We start from the raw sequence: 13,959 nt of genomic DNA, 5'->3' as shown, positions 1-13,959 counted from the left end.
GCTCGATAGGATTCAAGTCCGTGGATCAAGCTGGCCACTCTATGCGCATAATTGCTTCCTGTTGAAGATAATCATATACGATGCAAGCTCTGTGTGGTCTTGCATTGTCGTTCTGTAACAGGAAAGCATCACCTATTGGCCCGGCATATGGGCGCACATAAGCATCAAGGATGCTATCTCTATAAACATGAGCATTCAAGGTTCCCCTTGGAAAAATATGGAGGTCTGTGCGTCCACCCAAAAAGATGCCACCCCAAACACAGACTTCCAAACTGCCCCTTCTGTATGCATCTCTTTCACGGATGTTTGACGGATGATAACGGGTTCCAGGTTCTCTCCATATCAAATAACGCCTACTATCGCGTTCTAGACTAAACCTGGACTCATCCGTAAAGAGAATAGCCCTCCATTGCTCAGGCGTCCAGTGGACATGTTGTCGTGCCCACTGCAAACGGTCCCTGCTATGGCGTGACTTGAGCTCACGCAAATGGTTGTTCGCCTCGCATACAGACCATCTTCATGAAGCCTTCTACGCATAGTTGACGTTGACACCAACCTTCCGGTGGCTGCAGCAAGGGAGGATCTAAGAAGAGTTGGAGTAGCGGTTCTATTCCTGAGTGCACATAATGTCAAATATCGGTCATCGGCGCTCGTCGTAGCAGTTGGTCGTCCTTGGCTGAACCTCCTAGGAGCCGAATCTTTGATTTGAAATTGTCTTCAAAGTCTATGAATCATAGAAAGACTCCCATTTAGCCATCTGGCCACTTCTGTTTGACTTTGTCCTGCCTCTAGTTTCTCAATGGTTTTCTATCGTAGTTCTGCAGGCAAATGATGCCTGGAGGTCATTGTTACGAATCGTCTATCTCAGATTTCTGATATAACTATAGCAGTGAAATATGTGGGCTTGCTCTCAATTATGGACTTTTATGCTCCTCGCAGAGGACGTATTCCGAGTGCAGCGCCACTAATTTGCATATTGGAGTTTTACTCAGCTACTCTTACTTGGCAACATATTCAAATTTTACTCGGTTTGGCTTATTTTTGAGGGAGTTATCGCTATTTTTGTGGTATTTCCTTAATTTATGATAACCAGTGTACTTATAGATGGGTAGGTGGTACAGAAATGAAAATATTAACTGTGCATAATTAAAATGCTGTAGATCATCAACGAGCTGTAGATTGCAAAGTGTTGTGAGTAAGCCTATGGTAATTACATTAAAACTGTATTTTATTTTCAATTCGTTTAAATACATATGAGATTCTTGAGATTTTGAATAAGTTGAAAATAATTCCCTTTAACATAGAAAATATCTACCATTCAGAAACCTGAAAACATTACTTTTTGAGTTTTATATCTTATGAAAAGAGTACAAAATGTAGGTCGAAAAATAGGGAGCTAAGGTAGAAAATAGTATCTCTTTTCGGTGTCAAATATTTGATGTTTTCAACTTTTAGAGCAGAAGGAAGACACAATTTTTTTCCATTGTAATATATTCCAGACTTAAATCAGCTGTGTTAAATTTTGCATTTCTTTTTCTTCTCCGACTTGCGGTTTCTTTCTGAAATAAGGCGAAATAAAGGAATTATAAGAACGCTGAATAAATTTGCAAGAAAACTTACAGCAAGCACTTAAATATTTATCATTTAATACGATTAATGTGACAGATAATATACAAATCCTGTTTGGGTTCAGACTTTCGTGTTCTAAGGTTGGCTGCTCTGCATGCCGAGATATCCGAATCCATCTACCAACTTGGATAATTTTAAAAAGTGAATTTTTGATCTGAACCAGTGCTTTATTATTATTGCTTTTAGATATGTAGTTATATAGCATATAATTAGCTTTCAGAATACATTAGCTTCATGACGAACTCAACCATCTCACGATGAAATAGTGATTTGAATTCTTCAAGTTTATTCTGCTACTAATCTCCTGATTTATGGTATACAGTATTAAGCTAATTAATCCATTAGTTTCCCTATTCTTTTATTTCTACTTTCATCAAATGAGATCGGAACGCAAGTGTAAGACAAGTGTAAGACAAGTGTAGACAAGTGTAGACAAGTGTTGACACCGAAAGTGTAGGACAAGTGTAGAGACCGGTACAAGTGTAAGACGGTATATACTATAAACTCTTGGTAACCTTTCTTATCGTTTTTCTGTTGCGCTTCCATGCTGTCTTAATCAAATAAATTATTAATTTGTCTTATTATGACAAATAACGCAAGAACTATGTACTAGAAGAAAGGGATGATCTCATGGAGGACATAGTTTAGGAGACAGACTCGTATCCACGTTATTCATGGGAAACCAAGAAAACGTCTTTGCGGCCAGCCGCTCACCGGGATTTGAACCTCCATTTGAAAGAGCAAGTCTCAGAGTCATAATACTATCCTGCTGATTAGAATTAAATATTAACGGTTTTAGTTTCGGCCAGCCGCATTCTACGTCACAAATATTCAGGGCCACGTTAATGCTCATTTAGGCATTGCCACTCTGCACTTCTTACTCTATTTGACTTTAACGTCTCGTTCTAAATTTCTTGCAACCTTAGCAGATTGATTTTATTACACTTCTAATTTTTCTATAAAAATGAGATTGACAGATTAATAAGTAAGCTTATTTTAAGCTCTCACTTCCTAATTTCTGTTGTTACAAACCAGAGACGATACGTTCGCCCGATTGCCTTTATGTTTCCAGTATTCTTAGCGCTTTAAAATAATATAGTACCGTGTATTGTTCATCATAATGAATCTCAACATTTACATATAACTTTATTCGTTGTTTTATATATACTTTTTTAAGAATTTTAAACTATAAATTACAAGAAGAAATAATTTATACGTGTATGATTGAAAATCTACAGAAAGGGATAAAATAAATCTGCTATAAAAGTTCTTATGGCTTATTAGCCTCCATCAATGAGCAGGACCTTATTTATATTTATCTGTAATAACTGGAAGGACAATCACAACTTTATAAAGATTAAGCATATATCAAATGTAAACTTTAATCTAGATTACATACAGAATGAATGCATATGCAAATATTGAAAAGCCTGGAGTTGAAGAGAAGATGTCATATTAAATTATTTTATTTGGCCTACAAATTATCTCGAAAACAATTTTGAGATAAATTATTTGCAACTACTTTAAAACGGTGCTACTTCGGTAGACGGTTGCACTGATTTTTGGCGATTTACTTTGGCGCAATGGTTGGCTCGGTTTTTACAATCGTCAACCATCTTGAAAAACGCTGTTTTTACGTATTTTACGCATAGTAAAGTATTCTTAACTTTAAGAAAAAATAGATATCGGTATAAATAATGGATTATTTTTGGTTGAAAAAGTTTTTTTTTAAGATGTCAGGCAAACGTAAATAAATACATTTACTAGGAGTATAAAATACTAAAGTAAGGTTAAATTATTACTTTCATATAGCAAAAAAGTAGAATAAAAACACCTTTATAAAAACATTGCGTCAACGTTTAATTGGATTAAAATATTACTTAAATTGAATATCGAATTAAAAAACATCATACCAATGTTTGAAAGAATTAAATTATTAAATCTTAAATTACTTAAATATTACTTAAATTCAAATACTTTAAAATAAGTAACTTTAAAATAAGAACGCTTCGTACACTAGAGCTGAAATGACAGCAATTAGAAGTTTACTTTCTTTTCTTTTCACCATCGACGGAACAGCTGGCCCACTGGGTTAGGTGCTTTTCAGCCTGTTGGATTCCGTCGAGATGGAATTACAAATAAATTTCTGAATAAACATAAATAAAGAGCTTAGTACTGTGTCCTCCGGGGATTGGCCACGAAACGAGGAACATTGAAATAAGAACCAGAACATGGAAAGAAGGTGCATGGTGGGGACTGCTGAGACTAAGCGGGACGCTTTTTGCTATTATCGTACATGTTAGGCATACAGATATATTAAGGATGTGCTATAAAAATCAGGTACAGATGTAAAGATGACTAAATACATTAAATATAATTAAAAACAGCAAAAAAAAAAAAACACAAGACATTAAGTAAATTAATGTATGTACAGAGCAGGCTGCTGATGGCACGGTGTCCAAGGAAAGTAGTCACTCCAGGTTGTCAGCAATGCTTTTAGCAATGGCAGTGCAGTCTCTAATGCGGCTGAGCGCATACTTATTCTTAATTGTGTTCTTGAACCATGCTTTCATATTGATTGCAGTTGGTCTTTTTAAATGTGAATTCCCTGCGAGCCATCAAACAGATAGTGATATGGGTCACCAGTACTGCCACAAATACATTAGAAGTTTACTGCTTGTAAAAAAAGAGGATTGTCTAATACTTATTTTACCGTTACAACAGTTATTTCTTCCACCGTGACGACAATACCATATACGGCCGTCCTCAGAATTGGGTCCGTTAACGATCTTCATCTGTGATCCACATTTCTCGCACTTCATTGAAGAAGCAATTAGCGAGGTTTTCTCCAAAAATTTAAAATAAATTTCCTCTAATCCTTGTAACAATTTATAAATAAATCTTTGATTAGGAAAGCCAGGTTGGCCAAAACAAGGTCTTAAAGAACAATTTTTTATTCCGATACCAATAATTCTTGGTACTTACCAATGACAACATTAATCTTTGAAAGGGACATAATCCGTTCGCTATGAAATCTAAGGAATTCGAAGAAATGACCAATAAAATTTTAAAATGATGCGGTAATGCACCAATATTAAGTAACCAATCAGGGAGCTGATTAGAGCTCGTTAATGCACAAATATTCTGTAACCAATCAGGGAGCTGATTTCGCATAGATTACGCGTAGAATTAAAATTATTTAAATAGTCAAACATAATAAAATATTTTTAAAAAATTCCAAATTAAATTGTATTTTAATATTTAACAGCCATAAATAATGTTTAGAACATTAGATTAAATAGATATTAAATTAATTTAATTTAATAATATTAAATTAATTATTTTATATAATTTAAAATTATATAAAATATCTTAAACAATAAAATTTTTATATCAAACAAAAATTCAAAATGAAATTGATTTTTAATATTTAGAAGCCATAAATATTATTTTAAACACGGAATTTATGCATAATAGAACACATTAGTTTTTAAATAAAATGGCAACGAAGTATCGGTTACCATAAATAAGTTATCCAACAATGGGTTTACTACAAGTCGTATCACTCGCCAAAAAAAAATCGCCAAAATCAGTTAACCATCTACCAAAGTAGCACCTTTAAGACTTTCAACTCTTCAATTTATAAACTTCTTTCAAAAATTTAATATTTGAAACATAACGTAAGTTACCTGTTGAGTGCAAAAAATTTTTGATTCTTCCCAAATTCTTTAGCATCATTAATAGTCTGAGGCAGGTTTTTATTTAACGTTTCCGGTAGTAGTGTGGATACGACAGCAGCCAATAAGCAGAGAATCCCAATCGTCATAAAAGGAATGAATTTGTTATAAATGCTCTGAAAATGAAAAGGAAATTTTAGACTGTAAAATGCATAGGGTCACGGTCAAAGCTGGGTTTTACCTCTACTAGAACTGGATTTGCTTGACCACTTTCAGATTTAGCCCAGAGAAACTGGCCAGAATGGCCAGAATGAAAGTAATCCTTATTTCGCGTTTTATTATTTTCTATGAAACTTACATTCTTGGCAGAGGAGGATACGTCTTCTGTTTATTAGTAAGCTTTGTTTCATTCTTAGTAACATAATTTTAAGTGCATTGTTATAAGTCTCAATAATAGCATAATATAGATTCTCACATAAAAGTTCATGGCCAGGATGTTGAATTAATATGAATTAGAATTAGAAGTTAAATTTATGTAAAGAAAATGTTATTTCAATTTCAGTTACGCACTTTAATTTACTAAAGTAACTTAACCTTTTAATTAGGGCTGTTAATAATTAATCTGCTTAAGTTAGTTTCTTTATTTTGAAAAGTCACTTATTCGAATTTTACTTATAGCTTAATTAACAGACATGACACTTAAGTATTTTTTTAGTATAACTGCAGTTTAAAAATACAAACTGTTGATTTATCGATTTGAAATTTTTACACAGTATACAGTGAAAATTTTTATTTCCTTGTGAACCTATATCTGTTCACGTAAGTTAATTAGTTGGAAAATTGTTTGCAATATATTTTTATGCGAAATGGCGAAGATTTTTGTGGTTTTCAAAAGCTATGTTTTAACTGTGTTTTCAAGCAAGTTCATCTACTTTCGCGGTTTAATCTGGTTCTGACATTTGGATGCTGAGATATTAGGAAGCGCGTGTAAATGTTTACATTTTTTTTTTTTTTTTTTTTTTTTTTTTTAGTTGGCATCAAGGGTAAAATAGTTTGAATTAAAATAACACAAAAGGTTAGAAATTTTTGCATTGTTTTGTCTAGGAGCGAGTGCTGAAAATTTATCCCTTCTTTTGGCGCATTTTTGGAAATGTAGCACGCTTAGCAATCATAAAATGTGACAAGAACTACTTAAATGTTGTTCCTTGCGAATTCTCCAACAGGCTTTGAAAATGAACACAACTAGGGGACGGGTGCAAAAGGGCTTTATAATTGCGCACGAATATTTAACAGATGTCAGGGATTTATATACTTAAAAGAACATCGACCACTTGCAGTGAGAACTTGAAAGATTATTTAAGACTAAATTTAAAGGCAAATAGTAGTGCGAGACTGACTAAACAATTCCTTTTAAACTGACAGGCTAACTCAGAAACCCACACCAGCAGGATACGTATGGCAGGAACACGATGGCAAGAATGCGTTGCTGCTATTACGATTAACAACTGATAGAAATTAACAAACGTTCGCTCACAATAACGAAATCCCGCTTTGTCTAACCTCTTCTCTCGAACAGTTTAAATTCTCTCGTTCACACAACTTTATGTACATCCTGGCTTGAGAAAATAAGAGAATTCAGGAAAGACTCACAATGAAAATAACTATTAATAATAAAAATAAACAGATCCCCACAACCTTCAGTCTTTAAAAAGGGATGCATATAGCAAGAGCTCACGAACATAATCTAGAAAACGAAGACAAAAGACTTAATATAGCATGTAGACAGGAGCCCTACGTCGTTAATAACAAGATGTAGAGAATTTCATAAAAATAAAGAAAGTTTTTTAAAACACATGACGCCAAAGCGGGAGTAACAATAAAGGATCCTACACTATCGGCGATAGAAATGCTGAGCGTTCGTTGACAATATTCGCTCACAAATAATTCCTCCCGTCGTGGTAATAAGAATAGAATAAGGATCAACGAACTTGTTGGTGAAGACTTACTGTCCAACATCACAAGACCTAGAGCCCATTGTCTCCATCCTGGAAAAGGCTCTCCAAAGAAAACACAGATATTTCCATAATCATGAACGGAGATTTTAACGCGAAAAGCCCACTATGGGGGCTACCTTATTCTGACCCAAGGGGCATTAAAATCTGTAAGTTCATTCCAACCTCAGGTCTAATTATTGTAAAACTTTCTTTGAAATACTAACCTTTGCAGAGCCTAGAGACAACTCGTGGGTCGATGAGCAAGCAATCCAGAAAATAATGAAATACCATTTGCCGCAGGGTGATGCAAAAAAAGAGACAACTAAGCACACAAGAATGAGAACCTACTCTAGCATGCCCCTAGGCACGGACAATGATGTCTCCATTAGCAAAAACGAATTAAGAGCAGCAAAAGCAGCAGTAAAAAAAGGACAAAGCCTCGGACTTATACAAGCTTACAATAGAATTAATACCGAGCCTGAGGTGAGCAAATGGTTCATTTCTAAAATTTTGATAAATGCTTGGACTTGGGGTGCTTTTCTACTAAATGGAAGCAGCCGGAACTAGTTTTGTTCCAAAAATAAGGTAAACCTCCAAACAAGGCAGGAGCAGGAGCCTACAGACCATTTTGACTGCTGTCGGCATGGGCGAGCTCTTCGCAAAATGATCCCCACAAAGATTGACGGACTATCTATATTCAAACAATCTGCTCAGGACTGCTCAGTTCGGATTCACGAAGGGGAAAGCATAGTGGATACATTGAACTGCTTCCAGAACAGTTTACTGGAAAACCGCAATTAGAACCTATATTCCTGCATAATATCCCTTGATGTAGCGTCCGTCTTTATTAAGTTATAGTTACCAACGCTTAAAGCTGGAACTAATAAAGAAATTAATGTGTCCAAGCAACCTCAATAACCTGATTGAAGGGTAAAACGTAGGACCCATATTGTGGAATATCATAACGCAGAGCGCGTTAAAATTAGACCTTGAAGATACAGATAAATCCCAGGCCTAGGCAAAAGACTTTGTAATCATCATTGCGGGAGAGAACAGGAGAACATCGATGGAAAGAAAAGCTGTAAATGCATTCTAAATTCTAAGGAACTGGAGCAACAAGTACAAACTAAAGTCAAGCGTCGAAAGGTCACAGTGAATAATGTTCCCCCAAAGCAGACAGAATTGAATCTAATCCCCCACGAATCAAATGGCATTGGGACCGCTAAGAAGGCAGAGTTCTCTGAAATAATAGACAAAAGGCTTTATATTAGACAAAAAGTTGATATGGGACCCGCAGTTAACAGAAGTCAGGGAGGTGACCAACAAAGTAATTATCAAATTAAATCTCATATTCAGCACAACATGAAATCTCAGAGGTAGGGGTTCTAAAGAGCTTTGCATTAGAGGAATAGAGCAAATATTCAACTTCTAAGGATGTCCTGTTTGGATAACAGTTACAGGTGACAGGTGAAAACGGATCCGGACACCCGGGGGGCTTCCTAGGACTATTCGAGTATCGTCAATGGATAATAGTTACAGTGAGGGTATGTCAGAAATAAACCAGATTCAGAGATTTGCACTCTTACAAATCACGACTGCTTACCCCGCAACCCCAATGGCGGCACTGCAAGTCTTGGCTGGGATAATATCACTAAATCTTAAAGCCATCTATGAGAAAATGACGCACCGTTTATTGCAATATGGGAAAGACCCCCGACTCAAAGGAGAACTGATCGTAGGTGGTGAATGTGTGAAACCCAACTGTAGGACGTATTCTAATCCCTTGCGTTGGAACATCACATCAAATGGACAAAATGTCTCCCTCAAGTGTTCAAATGGGAGATTTTCACGAACAGATCGAAGATCAATGAACGGGTAGGAGAAACATTCATTATTCCCAAATGCAATAAAGAAGTCCACAAGGAAACATTTAAATTAAGTGATCACGCCACAGAATTTCAAGCAGAATCCTTCGCTCTGAAAAGAGGGACATTCGGAGCCGAAGAGACAAACGAACAAGACATGTACTACTAAACAGATAACATGTGTCTGCTTCAAGCTGTCCAGAAAAGAAGTCGCAAGACTCCTGACATCGAAGCACATAAAACGGTTCTCATAATCATCAAGAAAAAAACCTGATCACCCTCATCTAGATAAGGGGGCAAACAGGAGCTATAGAAAATGACAGAGCATACACTTTAACCAAGAAAGGGACGCTCAAGCCAACAATAGAATTTAGTCTTCCGATTTCCGAAGAAACAACAAATCATAGAATCCGAAGCACAATACTATAAGAATAACAACTGAGATGGCAGAGAAAGGACACATGTAGCTAAATATTTAAGATCTTCCTGAACATTATTAAGAAAAATTAAATCGGACAGTATTTTTGTACAACCGTGTACCGACCACGGAAAATGCCCAGCCTGTCATATCAGTTTTCAAAGGAAGCACGTGGCCTGCGCATGCGGGTTTGAAAACGATTCTCATAATCATCAAGAAAAAATCCTGGTCACCCTCATCTAGATAAGGGGGCAAACAGGAGCTATAGAAAATGACAGAGCATACACTTTAACCAAGAAAGGGACGCTCAAGCCAACAATAGAATTTAGTCTTCCGATTTCCGAAGAAACAACAAATCATAGAATCCGAAGCACAATACTATAAGAATAACAACTGAGATGGCAGAGAAAGGACACATGTAGCTAAATATTTAAGATCTTCCTGAACATTATTAAGAAAAATTAAATCGGACAGTATTTTTGTACAACCGTGTACCGACCACGGAAGATGCCCAGCCTGTCATATCAGTTTTCAAAGGAAGCACGTGGCCTGCGCATGCGGGGTTTGAAGCCAATCAAGCAGGAGGATCACTACATCCGGGATTATCCGTTAACAGAAGATCTTAGACAAAAACACTTCCCACTCAACCTCATCCTTCCTTCTAAACAAGTACTACAGCAGACGAGGAATTCTAGCGATCCTATCACAGACAAAGACACAGCTGTACCTGGCAAAGCCACAGCTGTGGGTTATGCTTTACCTGTTAACTGTAACTTGTGTAAATATGCCAAAATGCCACTCCCTTTGGGCTAATAAAAGAAAGAAAATCACTCCGATTGATAGCAGAAAAATTCCTTTTAATAATCTGTCTTTTTTAAAGGTCTATCAGTCTATCCTATGTGTATTTATATACAACAATTAAATTTCTATTTAATTTAGAAGTTTGATAACATTATTGCTTAAAATCATGAGGCTGCAAAAAATGCGTTATTGTTAGCTATCTTCATAATGTTTAACGTTTTTCAAACCTCAATATGTTGGTAAATTATTTCAGAAATTCGGAATTTATTAACTATTAATAGCGTTAAATATTAAAGCATTGTATGCTTAAAATAACGAAATGCCTGTCCTCTTCCATTCCCCCGTCTCGTCCCCTTCCGTTCTCAGAAGAAGGTGTGAATATTTCGTATGATATACTTTCTACTTATACTAAAAAAACTTTCTACTATACTAAAAAAGAAGTTCTCATCAGGCTTTTAGTACAAGCTGTCTGCGATAAAGTGATACAATATCTTTGGGAAAACTGCACCTGCTACTGCATACCTTAGGGAAAGGGACGAAAACAACCTCGCAATCACGGACGTTTCGGGCGGTTTTGGTCGTTTGAAGGAAAAGCTGTCTCAGGCGTTTTGGCCTTCAAAAGGTTAACGTCTGAATGAAAATCTGAAATTGACATATTTTGGCAACAGATAAGCCTCTCTTCATTCACTAAGTGTTCTCGGGGGTTTAGACGTGACCGTATGGCGTGGTTTAAAGGCAACACTCACCTTTTTATAAATTTCTTTTCTTTTAATTTTTTGTAAATTAATATCAACAGAAATACGAGTCTGTTCAGTCATTTTATTTTAGTAGACTCGTCTTCAGCAATTCAAACGTACAACAATAATATCTATGTCAATCAAAGTTGTGTTTCTTACACGCAGATTTACTTTGCATTTACACATAGATTTACTGGGCATTTCTAATTACCATAATATCGTATCAGTTTGACAAATAATTTTGTCTTAAATTTGAATAAAGTTGATACCTTAAGGGCACCATACTCATTCGAGATGATCTACCCTCCCAAATGACATGTTCGTCTGTCGTAATGTATGTTATGGCGGGCCATTAATTCCAGACTCTCTGGCTACATCGCTCATCGTATCTCACGTGGGTGATTTATGATTATGAGATATCATGAATCTTATCATATAAGCTCCCTTTTGCATGAGATGCGAAGCTTAGTATTCGTTGGAAGACTCAAGCAATTTAAGGAGACTAACCGGATCAAGATGTGGAAAACGCTTTTTTGAGAAGAAAGAACACTGATGAGGATCAACTGGCACTTACTTGAACCTTTCTAATGTGATCTGCAAAGTGAACATTTGTATAGTCAGAATCAGAATCGTCAATTTCGTTTAAGGTGTCTACTACAAATGAATATTTACCTATACCTCAGGGAAGGCCAAAGGCGGATCGTTGTGTTTTTAATTTAAATCAAGGGTGCATTATCGCCGCGCCCACAGGCGGAAAGAATGTCGGGGTGGCAAGGCCTCAAGGTAAAGCAATCATTTAAAGTTTGAAGCTCCTCCTCTCTAATTGACCAATGATATTCGTCGAGGCCAGTCACGTGAGTGGTTGCCCACCCAAGTACTGATCCGAGAGCTGCATCTTGAAAACAGGAACACCTGTAAGGGGAGAATTTTGGAAAATGAGGTAAAGCCTTGGTATGCGTCACTTCGCAGGGAAATCAGGCATAAGGTTTTCTGTTTCTGCGAATTTTAGCATGTACATCGCTGCCTTAAATCCGGCTGAAAAATTTTCTGTCGTTGTTTTGGCTTTTCGTATGCTGTCCAGCTGTTCAATAATACAGCTAAGAAAGTCTCAATTTTTCTCATCTTTTAGCCATTCATTTCTTTCGGAATACTGCTAAATCGTGTCTTCAATCTGTCATTTTTTCCTTTTCCGTAACAGAAGCAAGTTGGGGGAAGTCCTTAACTTTTCTTGCGAATACAGCAGGCTTATTTGGGTTTCTTTTCTTTTCAAACTTCTTGCGGTATTCTTCACAACTACAGTAACTGCATATATGATCTTTTTTTTGCAGAAAATGTATGTTGGCTTGTCTTTTTTCTTGAGTGTGCATGTGTTAATTCGGTGCGGCTCGCCGCATTTGCAACACTTAACCTGATGCAACACTTAACCTTTTGCAACTTTGTGTAACCACTAACACAAAGATGCTGCGAGTGTTCCCACTGTAAACATCGGAAGCACTGCTGCGGTCGTTTCTTCGGATTTTATACTTTTCGATGCTGATGTTAACACTGAACATGTTATTGACGTTATGAATAGCAAAGCCATTCTTATTTTTCTTGAGTTCCAAGAGCCACATATGGAGTTTTTCAAAGTTGTGTCTGCTTCCTCTGCTGAACTGCTTTACTTTCAGAATTGGGAAATTTCTCGTCTTTCTAGATCTGCTTGGATTGCTGCTTCAGTAATATTGCTCGGTAGGTTCTTTAGGATTACTTTTATAGGTTTTTCGGCTTCTAGTCTGTATGTGTGGAAGGCAACAGCTCTTAGTTGTAGCACTTTAGTAACATTTTTATACTCATCAACTGTTTTAACGTTCACTTAGATCGTTTTCTGCATCTATTTCATTCACGCAAATTTTCCTAATTTCTAATTCGTTGTTTAACCAGTCTATCTTCTCTTGTAGGAATACTAGAGAGGGGGTTTCGTCTGAGTTAACATTTTCCTCTTCATTCTACAATTCATTCAGTCTGTCAAAACGGTTTTCCTGTACCACTTGCATGGGTGAGGAAGTCTTTACTTTTGCCGTTTTTTCGGCGATTTCCAACCTTCGTCTGCTGCTTGGGGTGGCGTTTTACTGCTGCAGGAAAGAAGTAGCTTTTCCAGTTCCTCATCCGCTTTCTTCCGTTCTTCTGGGTCCCATAGAATATCCATATTTTCATTCAGAAATTTATCGTAAGCTTGCTTACCCATTTCTGATTTTCATTGTTCAATTCCTGCTTTGCCAAGTTCTTTGAACTTCCTGGGCTTTTTCGTAACTATTTCTGCGATCGAATTTTTATTTTCTTTACTTTTCGCTTAGAAAATTTCACAAAGTCCGTTATCTTCAGTGGTAGAGATTTTGTGGATATCCGGGATCTATCGATTCCATGCCATCATAATCTGTAGGGTCAGTCGTTGTCCTGTACGAGGACATTTTATTGCACCCGAGGGTACCTGAATCAATGTTAAAGAAATCGCAATAAAATATCAAAACACTTAGGTGCCCGCCTACTTGACTCGGACAACTGTGAGCGATGAAGTAAAAATAATGACATTTGTATAGTGCTATATATCAGCAAATTTAAGTATTTGTTTTTAGTTTAGTAAGCAGTGAACACATCATTTAAGTTGACTGTTCGAAATTTTTATATGAAGCTGTAGAACCGCCTCCAAAGGCCATCGATATGACTGAATATAATTTTGTTATTTCCGCATTTCTGCAAAAATATTTCAAACGTAATACCTCCTATATATAGCTTTTACCATAATATAAGTTCCTGGGATAGATAATGTAATTAATTACATAAAAGAAGTATCTACATTTA

At 36.3% G+C, this 13,959-nt stretch overlaps 1 protein-coding gene across 2 annotated transcripts in view; it reads right to left on the bottom strand.

Moving 5' to 3' along the window:
- Positions 1-1,332: 1,332 nt before the first annotated feature.
- Positions 1,333-13,959, bottom strand: part of LOC118194774 (beta-alanine transporter-like) — a 31,963-nt gene continuing 19,336 nt past the window's right edge. For both annotated transcript variants that reach the window (XM_035365977.2, XM_085818159.1), the window contains 2 exons: positions 5,319-5,482; positions 1,333-1,559 (listed from right to left, as the gene is read on the bottom strand). In XM_035365977.2, the coding sequence (XP_035221868.2) occupies positions 1,502-1,559; positions 5,319-5,482 (222 nt within the window). In that variant the 3' untranslated portion in view covers positions 1,333-1,501. The remainder of the gene's footprint in view (positions 1,560-5,318; positions 5,483-13,959) is intronic.

The sequence above is a fragment of the Stegodyphus dumicola genome, chromosome 6 (assembly GCF_044657685.1).
Source record: "Stegodyphus dumicola isolate Sdum_Otavi_A_Nest chromosome 6, ASM4465768v1".
Lineage (NCBI taxonomy): Eukaryota > Metazoa > Arthropoda > Arachnida > Araneae > Eresidae > Stegodyphus > Stegodyphus dumicola.
The sequence above is the reverse complement of the archived record's forward strand: the minus strand, read 5'-3'. Positions and strand labels throughout refer to the sequence as shown.